The sequence below is a fragment of the Bombina bombina genome, chromosome 4 (genome assembly GCF_027579735.1).
Source record: "Bombina bombina isolate aBomBom1 chromosome 4, aBomBom1.pri, whole genome shotgun sequence".
Taxonomy (NCBI): Eukaryota; Metazoa; Chordata; class Amphibia; order Anura; family Bombinatoridae; genus Bombina; species Bombina bombina.
The window spans coordinates 1,139,990,520-1,140,007,259 of NC_069502.1; the positions used below are offsets into that span (position 1 = coordinate 1,139,990,520).

General features: G+C 40.8%; 1 protein-coding gene across 1 annotated transcript in view; it reads left to right on the forward strand.

Moving 5' to 3' along the window:
- Positions 1–16,740, forward strand: part of IARS2 (isoleucyl-tRNA synthetase 2, mitochondrial) — a 388,062-nt gene that overhangs the window by 154,273 nt on the left and 217,049 nt on the right. Inside the window, 1 exon segment of the mRNA XM_053712513.1 lies at positions 5,647–5,807. Within this exon segment, the coding sequence (XP_053568488.1) occupies positions 5,647–5,807 (161 nt within the window).

Here is a 16,740-nt window from a genome sequence, read left to right on the forward strand (position 1 = left end):
ATATTTCAAATTTTAAATTTAAATTGGAGAACCTCCGTGTATTACTAGGGGAGGTCTTAGCAGCTCTCAACGATTGTAACACCGTTGCAATACCAGAGAAACTGTGTAGGTTGGATAAATACTTTGCGGTACCGGCGAGTACTGACGTTTTTCCTATACCTAAGAGACTAACTGAAATTGTTACTAAGGAGTGGGATAGACCCGGTGTGCCGTTCTCACCCCCTCCAATATTTAGAAAGATGTTTCCAATAGACGCCACCACTCGGGACTTATGGCAAACGGTCCCCAAGGTGGAGGGAGCAGTTTCTACTTTAGCTAAGCGTACCACTATCCCGGTGGAGGATAGCTGTGCTTTCTCAGATCCAATGGATAAAAAATTAGAGGGTTACCTTAAGAAAATGTTTGTTCAACAAGGTTTTATATTACAACCCCTTGCATGTATCGCGCCGATTACGGCTGCGGCAGCATTTTGGATTGAGTCGCTTGAAGAGAACCTTAGTTCATCTACGCTAGACGACATTACGGACAGGCTTAGAGTCCTTAAACTAGCTAATTCCTTCATTTCGGAGGCCGTAGTACATTTAACCAAACTTACGGCTAAGAACTCAGGATTCGCCATACAGGCACGTAGGGCGCTGTGGCTAAAATCCTGGTCAGCTGATGTTACTTCTAAGTCCAAATTACTTAATATACCTTTCAAGGGGCAGTCTTTATTTGGGCCCGGTTTGAAAGAGATTATCGCTGACATTACAGGAGGTAAGGGCCACGCCCTACCTCAAGACAAAGCCAAAGCTAAGGCTAGACAGTCTAATTTTCGTCCCTTTCGGAACTTCAAAACAGGAGCAGCATCAACCTCCACTGCACCAAAACAGGAAGGAGCTGTTGCTCGTTACAGGCAAGGCTGGAAGCCTAACCAGTCCTGGAACAAGAGCAAGCAGGCCAGGAAACCTGCTGCTGCCCCAAAGACAGCATGAACCGAGAGCCCCCGATCCGGGACCGGATCTAGTGGGGGGCAGACTCTCTCTCTTCGCCCAGGCCTGGGCAAGAGATGTTCAGGATCCCTGGGCACTAGAGATCATATCTCAGGGATACCTTCTAGACTTCAAATTATCTCCCCCAAGAGGGAGATTTCATCTGTCAAGGTTGTCAACCAACCAGATAAAGAAAGAAGCGTTTCTACGCTGCGTACAAGATCTGTTAATAATGGGAGTGATCCATCCGGTTCCGCGGTCGGAACAAGGACAAGGGTTCTACTCAAACCTGTTTGTGGTTCCCAAAAAAGAGGGAACTTTCAGGCCAATCTTAGATTTAAAGATTCTAAACAAATTCCTAAGAGTTCCATCGTTCAAAATGGAAACTATTCGGACAATCTTACCCATGATCCAAGAGGGTCAGTACATGACCACAGTGGATTTAAAGGATGCTTACCTTCACATACCGATCCACAAAGATCATCACCGGTATCTAAGGTTTGCCTTCTTAGACAGGCACTACCAGTTTGTAGCTCTTCCATTCGGATTGGCTACGGCTCCAAGAATCTTCACAAAGGTTCTGGGTGCCCTTCTGGCGGTACTAAGACCGCGAGGGATTTCGGTAGCTCCATACCTAGACGACATTCTAATACAAGCTTCAAGCTTTCAAACTGCCAAGTCTCATACAGAGTTAGTTCTGGCATTTCTAAGGTCGCATGGATGGAAAGTGAACGAAAAGAAGAGTTCTCTTTTTCCTCTCACAAGAGTTCCATTCTTGGGGACTCTTATAGATTCTGTAGAAATGAAGATTTACCTGACAGAGGACAGGTTAACAAAGCTTCAAAATGCATGCCGTGTCCTTCATTCCATTCAACACCCGTCAGTAGCTCAATGCATGGAGGTGATCGGCTTAATGGTAGCGGCAATGGACATAGTACCTTTTGCACGCCTACACCTCAGACCTCTGCAATTATGCATGCTAAGTCAGTGGAATGGGGATTACTCAGATTTGTCCCCTACTCTGAATCTGAATCAAGAGACCAGAAATTCTCTTCTATGGTGGCTTCATCGGCCACACCTGTCCAGGGGGATGCCATTCAGCAGGCCAGACTGGACAATTGTAACAACAGACGCCAGCCTACTAGGTTGGGGCGCTGTCTGGAATTCTCTGAAGGCTCAGGGACTATGGAATCAGGAGGAGAGTCTCCTTCCAATAAACATTCTGGAATTGAGGGCAGTTCTCAATGCCCTTCTAGCTTGGCCCCAATTAACAACTCGGGGGTTCATCAGGTTTCAGTCGGACAACATCACGACTGTAGCTTACATCAACCATCAGGGAGGGACAAGAAGCTCCCTAGCAATGGTGGAAGTATCAAAGATAATTCGCTGGGCAGAGTCTCACTCTTGCCACCTGTCAGCAATCCACATCCCGGGAGTGGAGAACTGGGAGGCGGATTTCTTGAGTCGCCAGACTTTTCATCCGGGGGAGTGGGAACTTCATCCGGAGGTCTTTGCCCAAATACTTCGACGTTGGGGCAAACCAGAGATAGATCTCATGGCGTCTCGCCAGAACGCCAAACTTCCTCGCTACGGGTCCAGATCCAGGGATCCGGGAGCGGTTCTGATAGATGCTTTGACAGCACCTTGGAACTTCGGGATGGCTTAGGTGTTTCCACCCTTTCCGCTGCTTCCTCGATTGATTGCCAAAATCAAGCAGGAGAGAGCATCAGTGATTCTAATAGCGCCTGCATGGCCACGCAGGACTTGGTATGCAGATCTAGTGGACATGTCATCCTGTCCGCCTTGGTCTCTACCTCTAAGACAGGACCTTCTGATACAGGGTCCATTCAAACATCAAAATCTAACTTCTCTGAAGCTAACTGCTTGGAAATTGAACGTTTGATTTTATCAAAACGTGGTTTTTCTGAGTCGGTTATTGATACCCTGATACAGGCTAGGAAGCCTGTTACCAGAAAGATTTACCATAAAATATGGCGTAAATACCTATACTGGTGCGAATCCAAACATTACTCCTGGAGTAAGGTTAGGATCTCTAGGATATTGTCTTTTCTACAAGAAGGGTTAGAAAAGGGTTTATCAGCTAGTTCATTAAAGGGACAGATTTCAGCTCTGTCCATCTTGTTACACAGGCGTCTGTCAGAAAATCCAGACGTCCAGGCTTTTTGTCAGGCTTTGGCTAGGATCAAGCCTGTGTTTAAAGCTGTTGCTCCGCCATGGAGTTTAAACTTAGTTCTTAACGTTTTACAGGGTGTTCCATTTGAACCCCTTCATTCCATTGATATAAAATTGTTATCTTGGAAAGTTCTGTTTTTAATGGCTATTTCCTCGGCTCGAAGAGTCTCTGAGTTATCAGCCTTACATTGTGATTCTCCTTATCTGATTTTTCACTCAGACAAGGTAGTTCTGCGTACTAAACCTGGGTTCTTACCTAAGGTGGTCACTAACAGGAATATCAATCAAGAGATTGTTGTTCCATCCTTGTGTCCAAATCCTTCTTCAAAGAAGGAACGTCTTCTACACAATCTGGATGTAGTTCGTGCCCTCAAGTTCTACTTGCAGGCAACTAAAGATTTTCGCCAAACTTCTTCCCTGTTTGTCGTTTATTCTGGACAGAGGAGAGGTCAAAAAGCTTCTGCTACCTCTCTCTCTTTTTGGCTTCGTAGCATAATACGTTTAGCCTATGAGACTGCTGGTCAGCAGCCTCCTGAAAGAATTACAGCTCACTCCACTAGAGCTGTGGCTTCCACTTGGGCCTTTAAGAATGAGGCCTCTGTTGAACAGATTTGCAAGGCTGCAACTTGGTCTTCGCTTCATACTTTTTCCAAATTTTACAAATTTGACACTTTTGCTTCTTCGGAGGCTATTTTTGGGAGAAAGGTTCTTCAGGCAGTGGTTCCTTCTATATAATGAGCCTGCCTATCCCTCCCGTCATCCGTGTACTTTTGCTTTGGTATTGGTATCCCAGAAGTAATGATGACCCGTGGACTGATCACACATAACAGAAGAAAACATAATTTATGCTTACCTGATAAATTCCTTTCTTCTGTTGTGTGATCAGTCCACGGCCCGCCCTGTTTTAAGGCAGGTAAATATCTTTTAAATTATACTCCAGTCACCACTTCACCCTTGGTTACTCCTTTCTCGTTGATTCTTGGTCGAATGACTGGGACTGACGTAGAGGGGAGGAGCTATGTGCAGCTCTGCTGGGTGAATCCTCTTGCATTTCCTGTTGGGGAGGAGTTATATCCCAGAAGTAATGATGACCCGTGGACTGATCACACAACAGAAGAAAGGAATTTATCAGGTAAGCATAAATTATGTTTTCCTCTAGAATATATGTGTTTTCAGGTACAAGAGTGACCTTATGTGCCATATGAGGAAACCCTATAAAGTAGAGACTATAAAACTGAGGTTCCAGATGTACCCCTACTATGTCTTCTTTGGTGTATCATATCAACCTATATCTTTGAATGTTTATATGAAGGTCTTGTTATTCATGTTATGTGTATTTTGGGGTAACCCATTCATGTTGTATTATTCGCACAACCTCAATAAATAAATAAAAAAATTAAAAAAAAAAAAATTAAAATTTTTAATACTGGCTAATTGTAGCTTAATTTTGGCTAACATTTTAGCCGGGTGGTCAGTAAAATCAGCCGTGTGGTGCACCCGCTAAGAAGGTCCTGGGGAGAACTATGAATATGTATATATTATATACATAGTGTGTGATACTTTATTTCAATATCATGTGTTTTGCTATACTTTTATTGCAGCCCCAGCACACTTTACTTCAGGTCTCGAGGCACAATAACTTTTTGAGCGCATCACATAACTTACAACTTGTACTATGAGCGGTTTAGTACGCCTGCCCTATTCATTAAAATTGTAAACATGTATCGTGACATAGCTGTGTATTCTTATTTTGTATAACACAGTTCATCTTTGCCTTCTTAAAGGGGCAGTCTACTCCAAAATTGGTATTGTTTAAAATGATAGATAATCCCTTTATTATCCATTCCCCACTTTTGCATAACCAACATGGTTTTATTAATATACAGTACTTTTACTTCTGTGATTACCTTGTATCTAAACATCTTCTGACAGCCGCCTGATCACGTGACTTTTTATTTATTATCTATTGACTTGCATTTTAGCCAATTAGTGCTGTGTCGTGCACAACTCTGGGAGAGAGCACAATTATCTATATGGCTTACATTGATTAGCAGTCTCGTGTTCTGAAAGCTAATAAAAAAGCATGTGATAAGAGGCTGTCTATAGTGGCTTAGAAACAGGCAGAAATTTAGAGGTTTAAATGTTATAAAATATATTAATATAACAATGTTGGTTGTGGGTAGTAAAGGCATTATCTATCTTTTTAAAGAATACCAGTTTTGGTGTAGACTGTCCCTTTAAATAAGTTTGCTGTTATACATAGTGTAATTGTTTGATTCCTGCATTAGTTGCTTTCTGTGAGATTTCTCTATCATCATAGGTAAGCAGAATCTAGCATGATTAACTCCTTATTTGTTAGAAACAACACTCTCTTCAATGTTTTCATCTTGGCACTTTTTCATAATAAAGACATAGCTATACCCCTTTGGTGTTGTTTTGGTAGCAGCATGACAACTAACAGTTGATTTATTAATTGTTTTAGGAGACTTTGAAAAAGGTGAAATTTATTCCAGCCTCAGCTTCCAGTAGAATGTTGGAGATGCTTGATCGTCGCACATACTGGTGCATATCAAGGCAAAGGAGCTGGGGAGTCCCTATTCCAGTGTTTTATCATAAGGAGAGTGGAGAACCCCTCATCAACAGGTACATTTGAAGTAATGTAAAAATATGATGACCATCACCATGTCAGCATTAACCATGTCAAACTGGAAGTCACTCAGCAGTAGCAGGTTGCCACTATATATTTATATATTAGCAATTAGCATTCACTATATCAGATACCACCCATCAGTAGGTCTACATTCACTATACCAAGTACTTTCCCAGGTTCTACCCATCAGTAAGTCAGCATTCACTATACCAGGCACTACCCATCAGTAGGTCAGCATTCACTATACCAGGTACTACCCATCAGTAGGTCAGCATTTACTATACCAGGTACTACCCATCAGTAGGTCAGCATTACTATAACAGGTACTACCCATCAGTAGGTCAGCATTACTATACCAGGTACTACCCATCTGTAGGTCAGCATTTACTATACCAGGTACTACCCATCAGTAGGTCAGCATTCACTATACCAGGCACTACCCATAAGTAGGTCAGCATTCACTATACCAGGCACTACCCATCAGTAGGTCAGCATTCACTATACAAGGCAGTACCCATCAGTAGGTCAGCATTCACTATACAAGGCACTACCCATCAGTAATTAAGCATTCACTATACCAGGCACTACCCATCAGTAGGTCAGCATTCACCATAACAAGGCACTACCCATCAGTAAGTCAGCATTCACTATACCAGGTATTACCCATCAGTAGGTCAGCATTCACTATACCAGGTATTACCCATCAGTAAGTCGGCATTTACTATACCAGGTAATACCCATTAGTAAGTCAGCATTTACTATACCATGTACTACCCATCAGTAGGTCAGCATTCACTATATTTGGTGCTACCATCAGTAGGTCAGCATTCACTATACCAGATACTACCCATCAGTAAGTCAGCATTCACTATAGCAGGTACTACCCATCAGCAGGTCAGCGTTCACTATACAGGTACTACCCATCAGTAAGTCAGCATTTACAATATCCAGTACTACCCATCAGTAGGTCAGCATTCACTATACCAGGTACTACCCATCAGTAAGTCCGCATTTACTATACAGGTACTACCCATCAATAAGTCAGCATTCACTATATCCGGTACTACCCATCAGTAGGTCAGCATTACTATACCAGGTACTACCCATCCGTAGGTCAGCATTTACTATAACAGGTACTACCCATCAATAAGTCGGCATTCACTATTCCAGGCACTACCCATAAGTAGGTCAGCATTCACTATACCAGGCACTACCCATCAGTAGGTCAGCATTCGCTATACCAGGCACTACCCATCAGTAAGTCAGCATTCACTATACCAGGAACTACCCATCAGTAGGTCAGCATTCACTATACCAGGCACTACCCATCAGTAGGTCAGCATTCACTATACAAGGCACTACCCATCAGTAATTAAGCATTTACTATACCAGGTAATACCCATCAGTAAGTCAGCATTTACTATACCAGGTACTACCCATCAGTAGGTCAGCATTCACTATACCAGGCACTACCCATCAGTAGGTCAGCATTCACTATATCAGCCACTACCCATCAGTAGGTCAGCATTCACTATACAAGGCACTACCCATCAGTAAGTCAGCATTCACTATACCAGGTACTACCCATCAGTAGGTCAGCATTCACTATACCAGGTATTACCCATCAGTAAGTCAGCATTTACTATACCAGGTAATACCCATCAGTAAGTCAGCATTTACTATACCAGGTACTACCCATCAGTAGGTCAGCATTCACTATATCTGGTGCTACCCATCAGAAAGTCCGAAATTTACTATACAGGTACTACCCATCAATAAGTCAGCATTCACTATATCCGGTACTACCTATCAGTAGGTCAGCATTCACTATATCCGGTACTACCCATCAGTAGGTCAGCATTCACTATACCAGATACTACCCATCAGTAAGTCAGCATTCACTATAGCTGGTACTACCCATCAGTAGGTCAGCATTCACTATACAGGTACTACCCATCAGAAAGTCCGAAATTTACTATACAGGTACTACCCATCAATAAGTCAGCATTCACTATATCCGGTACTACCTATCAGTAGGTCAGCATTCACTATATCCGGTACTACCCATCAGTAAGTCAGCATTCACTATACCAGGTACTACCTATCAGTAAGTCTGCATTCACTATACAGGTACTACCCATCAGTAAATCAGCATTCACGATATCCAGTACTACCCATCAGTTGGTCAGCATTCTCTAGACAGGTACTACCCATCAGTAGGTCAGCATTCACGATATCCAGTACTACCCATCAGTAGGTCAGCATTCACTAGATCTTGTAATACCCATTAGTAGGTCAGCATTCACTATATCCGGTACTACCCATCAGTAGGTCATCATTCACTATATCCGGTACTACCCATCAGTAGGTCAGCATTCACTATACCAGGTACTACCTATCAGTAAGTCTGCATTCACTATACAGGTACTACCCATCAGTAAGTCAGCATTTACTATATCCGGTACTACCCATCAGTAGGTCAGCATTCACTGTACAGGTACTACCCATCAGTAGGTCAGCATTCACTATACAGGTACTACCCATCAGTAGGTCAGCATTCACTATACAGGTACTACCCATCAGTAAGTCAGCATTCACTATATCAGGTACTACCCATCAGTAGGTCAGCATTCACTATATCCGGTACTACCCATCAGTAGGTCAGCATTCACTATATCCGGCACTACCTATCAGTAAGTCTGCATTCACTATACAGGTACTACCTATCAGTAAATCGGCATTCACGATATCCAGTACTACCCATCAGTAGGTCAGCATTCTCTAGACAGGTACTACCCATCAGTAGGTCAGCATTTACTAGATCTTGTAATGCCCATCAGTAAGTCAGCATTTACTATACAGGTACAACCCATCAGTAGGTCAGCATTCACTATACAGGTACTAACAATCTGTAGGTCAGCATTTACTATACAGGTACAACCCATCAGTAGGTCAGCATTCACTAGATCTTGTAATACCCATCAGTAGGTCAGCATTCACTATACAGGTACTACCCATCAGTAGTATAAATAAGTGATGAGAGACAGCTCCTTTTCAAACAGGGGCACAGGAAAGGGTTAGCCAAACCCCAATATCAATTTCAAAAAGGTAATTTTCCAGCCTCCAGTAGATTTTTAAAAGACCTTTATTAGTTTCTTACAGGGTCCATTGTAACAACGACGTTTCGAACCTATACCAGGTTCTTAATCATGTTTATAGAATAGTGTGCAGGTGTGTCTTTTATACCTGTCCATTTCCTATAAGATTACACGACAGTGCCATCATGTGGTCAAAATTTAAAATTACAAGTGATAAATAAAAAACTTGAGTTATTCAGCTTCTTGTACATCTTAGATTGAATTTTTAAGCTAGTTACCCTCTTTTTCTTAATTTTTATATGGTTATCACATGCAACATTAAAACCAAATTTTACTATATTTACAAATAAAACCTATACACATAAGATATTGGAATCATATTAGCTACTACAGATAAATGCTACAGTTATCAATTAGAAAAATAATGACCATTCAAAATCTTTATTCAAACCTTCAGGTATCATAGTATTTAACTTATTAATCCAAAACATCTCCCTTCTTTTGAGCAATTGGTCTCTGTCACCTCCCCTCCTGGGTCTGTCAACTTGCTCAATGACTTGAAATCTCAGTTGACTGATGTTATGACCCATGGAGAGGAAGTGACAGGAAACAGGTGCCTCTGTATTTTTATTCCTGATGTTGGATTTGTGTTCAGTGATTCTTGTTCTTACTTCCCTACTAGTTTCACCTATATAAATCCTGGCACACGGACATTTAATGAGGTATATAGAGTATGTGCTTCTGCATGTTAGATATTTTTTGATTGGATATTTAGTCCCCTTAATAGGGTGGATAAATTATTTCCCCTTTATTATGGAGCTACAATGGCTACAATGTAGGCAAGGATAACAACCTCTATTGTCAGGTCCTATTGATGTTTGAATGCTTTTCTTTTTGCTACCAATATCTGCTCTTACTAGTAAATCTCTCAGGTTCTTGGTTTTTTTGTAAGCTACAATAGGTATATTTTTGAAATCTTCAACTTGAGGATTGCATTCTCGAAGTATGTGCCAGTGTTTATTAATAATATGTGAAATTTTAGATCCTAAAGTATTGTATTGAGTTACAAAAACCATTCTGTTTTCTTTTGTTTTGTTTTTCGTATTACAATCTTCCTTATCTTTGCAGTACTCTAATTGTTTTGTGATTAGTTCTTCTGGGTATCCTCTTCTTTTAACCCCTTAATGACCACAGCACTTTTCCATTTTCTGTCCGTTTGGGACCAAGGCTATTTTTACATTTTTGCGGTGTTTGTGTTTAGCTGTAATTTTCATCTTACTCATTTACTGTACCCACACATATTATATACCGTTTTTCTCGCCATTAAATGGACTTTCTAAAGATACCATTATTTTCATCATATCTTATAATTTACTATAAAAAAAATTATAAAATATGAGGAAAAAATTGAAAAAAAACACACTTTTTCTAACTTTGACCCCCAAAATCTGTTACACATCTACAACCACCAAAAAACACCCATGCTAAATAGTTTCTAAATTTTGTCCTGAGTTTAGAAATACCCAATGTTTACATCTTCTTTGCTTTTTTTGTAAGTTATAGGGCCATAAATACAAGTTGCACTTTGCTATTTCCAAACCATTATTTTTCAAAATTAGCGCTAGTTACATTAGAACACTAATATCTTTCAGGAATCTCTGAATATCCATTGACATGTATATAATTTTTTTTAGTAGACATCCCAAAGTATTGATCTAGGCCCATTTTGGTATATTTCATGCCACCATTTCACCGCCAAATGCGATTAAATACAAAAAATCGTTCACTTTTTTACAAATTTTTTCACAAACTTTTGGTTTCTCACTGAAATTATTTACAAACAGCTTGTGCAATTATGGCTTAAATGGTTGTAAATTCTTCTCTGGGATCCCCTTTGTTCAGAAATAGCAGACATATATGGCTTTGGCGTTGCTTTTTAGTAATTAGAAGGCTGCTAAATGCCACTGCGCACTACACGTATATTATGCCCAGCAGTGAAGGGGTTAATTATGGAGCATGTAGGGAGCTTCTAGGGTTAATTTTAGATTTAGTGTAGTGTAGTAGACAACCCCAAGTATTGATCTAGGCCCATTTTGGTATATTTCATGCCACCATTTCACCGCCAAACGCGATCAAATTAAAAAAAACATTAAATTTTTCACAATTTTAGGTTTCTCACTGAAATCATTTACAAACAGCTTGTGCAATTATGGCACAAATGGTTGTAAATGCTTCTCTGGGATCCCCTTTGTTCAGAAATAGCAGACATATATGGCTTTGGCGTTGCTTTTTGGTAATTAGAAGGCCGCCAAATGCCGCTGCATTTCACACGTGTATTATGGCTAGCAGTGAAGGGGTTAATTATGTAGCTTGTAGGGAGCTTGCAGGGTTAATTTTAGCTTTAGTGTAGAGCTCAGCCTCCCACCTGAAACATGAGACCCCCTGATCTCTCCCAAACAGCTCTCTTCCCTCCCCCACCCCCCAATTGTCCCCGCCATCTTAAGTACTGGCAGAAACTCTGCCAGTACTAAAATAAAAGCTATATTTGGGGTTTTTTTTTAAATTTTTAGCATATTTACATATGCTGCTGTGTAGGATCCCCCCTTAGCCCCCAGCCTTACTGATCCCCCACCAAAGAGCTCTCTAACCCTCCCCCTCTGCCTTAATGGGCGCCATCTTGGGTACTGGCAGCTGTCTGCCAGTACCCAGTTTAGTGAATAATGTGCCTTTTTTTTTAAATAAAAACCCTTTTCTGCAGTGTAGCTTCCCCCCCCCCCAAGATCAACCCCCCACCCCTTCCACATCTTTTAGCTGTTATTTACAGCTTTCAAAAAGTTAATTCAAGTACTTGATTTTTCTGTAGTGTAGCGGTTCCCTCCCGCTCCCGCCCCGTGCACGCGCCCGCCCGCCGCCCCCCGTGCACGCGCGCGCTCCCGTGCGCGCTCCCGCCCCTCCCGCCCCCGATCCCGCCCCCCTCCACTCCACTGGGCACATCGATGGCCGCCCACCCGCCTCCCAGACTTGCTCCCACCCACCAACGATACCGGCCACCGATGTCCGGTGCAGAGAGGGCCACAGAGTGGCTCTCTCTGCATCGGATGGCCAAGGGGGGTTATTGCAGGATGCCTCCATATCGAGGCATCACTGCAATAACCGGAAAGCAGCTGGAAGCGAGCAGGATCGCTTCCAGCTGCTTTCCACACCGAGGACGTGCAGGGTACGTTCTCAGGCATTAACTGCCTTTTTTTTGAGGACGTACCCTGCACGTCCTCGGTCGTTAAGGGGTTAAATTTTTCTGCCATTTCTTTTAATCTTATATCACATTTCTTTTTGTCAGTAACTATTCTTTTTACTCTTTTAAATTGACCTTGGGGTATGGCTTCTATTGTTTTTTTAGAGTGGAAGCTATCATATTGTAATACTTTATTTTTGTCTGTGGGTTTCACATATAGATCTGTTTTTAGGAAACCTTGTTCTTTATATACAAAAGTGTCTAAAAATGCTACTCCTGTATCTTCAATGTTAAGAGTGAATTTTAAACCTGTGACAGATGAATTGAGGTGCTCAACAAACTGCCATAGGCTCTCAGTGTCGCCCCACCATATGCCAAATATGTCATCCACAAATCTCCACCATGCTGCACCATATTGAAGAAATAATGGATTTGAGTATACAAATTTCTCTTCTATGTGGGACATAAAAATATTGACATATGTTGGGGCGACACTGGAGCCCATTGCAGTACCTTGTTTTTGCAAATAAAAGGTGTCTTGGAATAGGAAGTAATTTGGATATAGAATGACAGACAATAAGTCTGTCAAAAACTGTATTTCTTTCTCAGTGTATTTATTATTTACTTTTAATGTATTTGTTACAGCCTCAATGCCACTGGTGTGCTTTATGGAAGTATATAAACTAGTGACGTCTAGTGTATATAGGATGCATTTATCTCCAATTGGTCCGATATCTTTTAGTTTCTCAAGGCAATCATTGGTGTCTTTTAGGTAAGAAGATGTTTCTAACAAGAAGGGCTGTAACACTTTATCTAAGAAGGTTGCAATTTTAGAAAAAATGGAATTTACTCCTGCCACTATTGGGCGGCCTGGGGGTTTAAATTTGTCTTTATGTATTTTGGGTGAAGCATAAATTACAGGTCTTACTGGGTTTTTTTCTATTAGGCACTCTTTAAATTCACTAGTGATGATGCCATTCTTGACTGCTATATTGGTAATATGTTCTATTTCTTTATTTATTTGCATTGTGGGATCTCCAGTTAGTGCTTCATATACTGTAGTATCATTTAATTGTTTTAGAATTTCATTTACATAATCTGTTTTGTTTAGTAGCACTACTGCCCCACCCTTATTTGCCTCCTTTATTATGATTTCTTTATTGTTTTGTAATTTATTGATGGCTTCTTGCTGTTTCTTATCAATTTGTACTAATTCTCTTTTTCTGTTTCTTTTTAATACATTTTTTACTTCTTTTTGAACTAATTTTGCAAATGTAGCTACGCTATGTTGTGTTGGTGGGTTAAATTTACTCTTACCTTTGATCCCATATATTTTTGGATTGTTAAATTTAGTGTCCTTATTGATGTTGTCTTTTGCCATTATAACAGGTATTTCTGTCATACTAGTGAGTGTAGAGAAATGTACCTTGAGTTTTAGTTTTCTAAAAAATCTCTCTAAATCTTGTTCTATGACAAATTCATCATGCATATTGGATACACAATATGATAGACCTTTATTTAAAATTTTGTATTCTGTTTCTGATAAGGTGTAATTAGAAATGTTATGGACTAAATCATCCTCTGTAGTTTCTTTATTGTGATATGACTCAGTATTGCTTAGGTCAGCATTCTCTAGACAGGTACTACCCATCAGTAGGTCAGCATTCACTAGATCTTGTAATACCCATCAGTAAGTCAGCATTTACTATACAGGTACAACCCATCAGTAGGTCAGCATTCACTATACAGGTACTACCCATCAGTAGGTCAGCATTTACTATACAGGTACAACCCATCAGTAGGTCAGCATTCACTATATACGGTGCTACCCATCAGTAGGTCAGCATTCACTATACAGGTACTACCCATCAGTAGGTCAGCATTCACTAGATCTTGTACTACCCATCAGTAAGTCAGCATTAATTATATCCGGTACTACCCATCAGTAGGTCAACATTCACCATTTTCTAAAAAAACATACAGACAACCTGTCTGCAAATCACTGTATGAGGAGACTGGCTGTCATTAGCTGTCACTGTCGTGAAGTGGAGATTGCTCATCAGCATTTAAAGGGATAGTAAACACCAAAAATGTTATTGTTTAAAAAGATAGAAAATCCCTTTTTCTTCAACATTGGTGTGTCCGGTCCACGGCATCATCCTTACTTGTGGGATATTCTCTTCCCCAACAGGAAATGGCAAAGAGTCCCAGCAAAGCTGGTCACATGATCCCTCCTAGGCTCCGCCCACCCTAGTCATTCTCTTTGCCGTTGCACAGGCAACATCTCCACGGAGATGGTTAAGAGTTTTTTGGTGTTTAAATGTAGTTTTTATTCTTCTATCAAGTGTTTGTTATTTTAAAATAGTGCTGGTATGTACTATTTACTCTGAAACAGAAAAGGATGAAGATTTCTGTTTGTAAGAGGAAGATGATTTTAGCAGACAGTAACTAAAATCGATTGCTGTTTCCACACAGGACTGTTGAGATGAAGTAACTTCAGTTGGGGGAAACAGTTAGCAGACCTTTCTGCTTAAGGTATGACTAGCCATATTTCTAACAAGACCATGTAATGCTGGAAGGCTGTCATTTCCCCTCATGGGGACCGGTAAGCCATTTTCTTAGTCAAATATAAAAGAATAAAGGGCTTAAAAAGGGCTTAAAAACTGGTAGACATTTTTATGGGCTAAAACGATTGCTTTATTGGGGCATATTATGCAGATTGTAGCTTATAATTGGCATTATAATCTTGGGGAACGTTTAAAAAACGTCAGGCACTGTGTTGGACACCTTTTTTAGTCTGGGGGCCTTTCTAGTTATAGACTCAGCCTCATTTTCGCGCCATTACTGCGCAGTTGTTTTTGGAGAGCAAGGCATGCAGATGCATGTGTGAGGATCTAAGAATCACTAAAAAAGCTTCTAGAAGGCGTCATTTGGTATCGTATTCCCCTCTGGGCTTGGTTGGGTCTCAGCAAAGCATATAGCTGGGACTGTATAGGGGTTAAATTTAAAAACGGCTCCGGTTCCGTTAATTTAAGGGTTAAAGCTCTGAAATTTGGTGTGCAATACTTTTAATGCTTTAAGACACTGTGGTGAAATTTTGGTGAATTTTGAACAATTCCTTCATACTTTTTCACATATTCAGTAATAAAGTGTTTTCAGTTTGAAATTTAAAGTGACAGTAACGGTTTTATTTTAAAACGTTTTTTGTGCTTTGTTGACAAGTTTAAGCCTGTTTAACATGTCTGTACCATCAGATAAGCTATGTTCTATATGTATGAAAGCCAATGTGTCTCCCCATTTAAATTTATGTGATAATTGTGCCATAGTGTCCAAACAAAGTAAGGACAGTAATGCCACAGATAATGATATTGCCCAAGATGATTCCTCAAATGAGGGGAGTAAACATGATACTACATCATCCCCTACTGTGTCTACACCAGTTATGCCCACACAGGAGGCCCCTAGTACATCTAGTGCGCCAATACTTATTACCATGCAACAATTAACGGCTGTAATGGATAACTCCATAGCAAATCTTTTATCCAAAATGCCTACTTATCAGAGAAAGCGCGATTGCTCTGTTTTAAACACTGAAGAGCAAGAGGACGCTGATGATAACTGTTCTGACATACCCTCACACCAATCTCAAGGGGCCATGAGGGAGGTTTTGTCTGATGGAGAAATCTCAGATTCAGGAAAAATTTCTCATCAAGCTGAACCTGATGTTGTGACATTTAAATTTAAATTAGAACATCTCCGCGCACTGCTTAAGGAGGTGTTATCTACTCTGGATGATTGTGACAATTTGGTCATTCCAGAGAAATTATGTAAGATGGACAAGTTCCTAGAGGTTCCGGTGCCCCCCGACGCTTTTCCTATACCCAAGCGGGTGGCGGACATAGTAAATAAAGAGTGGGAAAGGCCCACTCTAAACAAACGCACTACTATTCCTATCGAAGATAGTTGTGCTTTCAAAGATCCTATGGATAAGAAATTAGAGGGTTTGCTTAAAAAGATTTTTGTACAGCAAGGTTACCTTCTACAACCAATTTCATGCATTGTTCCTGTCACTACGGCAGCGTGTTTCTGGTTCGAAGAACTAGAAAAGTCGCTCAGTAAAGAATCTTCGTATGAGGAGGTTATGGACAGAGTTCAAGCACTTAAATTGGCTAACTCTTTTGTTTTAGATGCCGCTTTGCAATTAGCTAGATTAGCGGCGAAAAATTCAGGGTTTGCTATCGTGGCGCGCAGAGCGCTTTGGTTAAAGTCTTGGTCAGCGGATGTGTCTTCCAAGACAAAATTGCTTAACATTCCTTTCAAAGGTAAAACATTATTTGGACCTGATTTGAAAGAGATTATTTCAGACATCACTGGGGGAAAGGGCCACGCCCTCCCACAGGATAGGTCTTTTAAGGCTAAAAATAAGCCTAATTTTCGTCCCTTTCGCAGAAACGGACCAGCCTCTAATTCTGTATCCTCTAAGCAAGAGGGTAATACTTCACAACCCAAACCAGCCTGGAAACCAATGCAAGGCTGGAACAAGGGTAAGCAGGCCAAGAAGCCTACCACTGCTACCAAAACAGCATGAAGGGATAG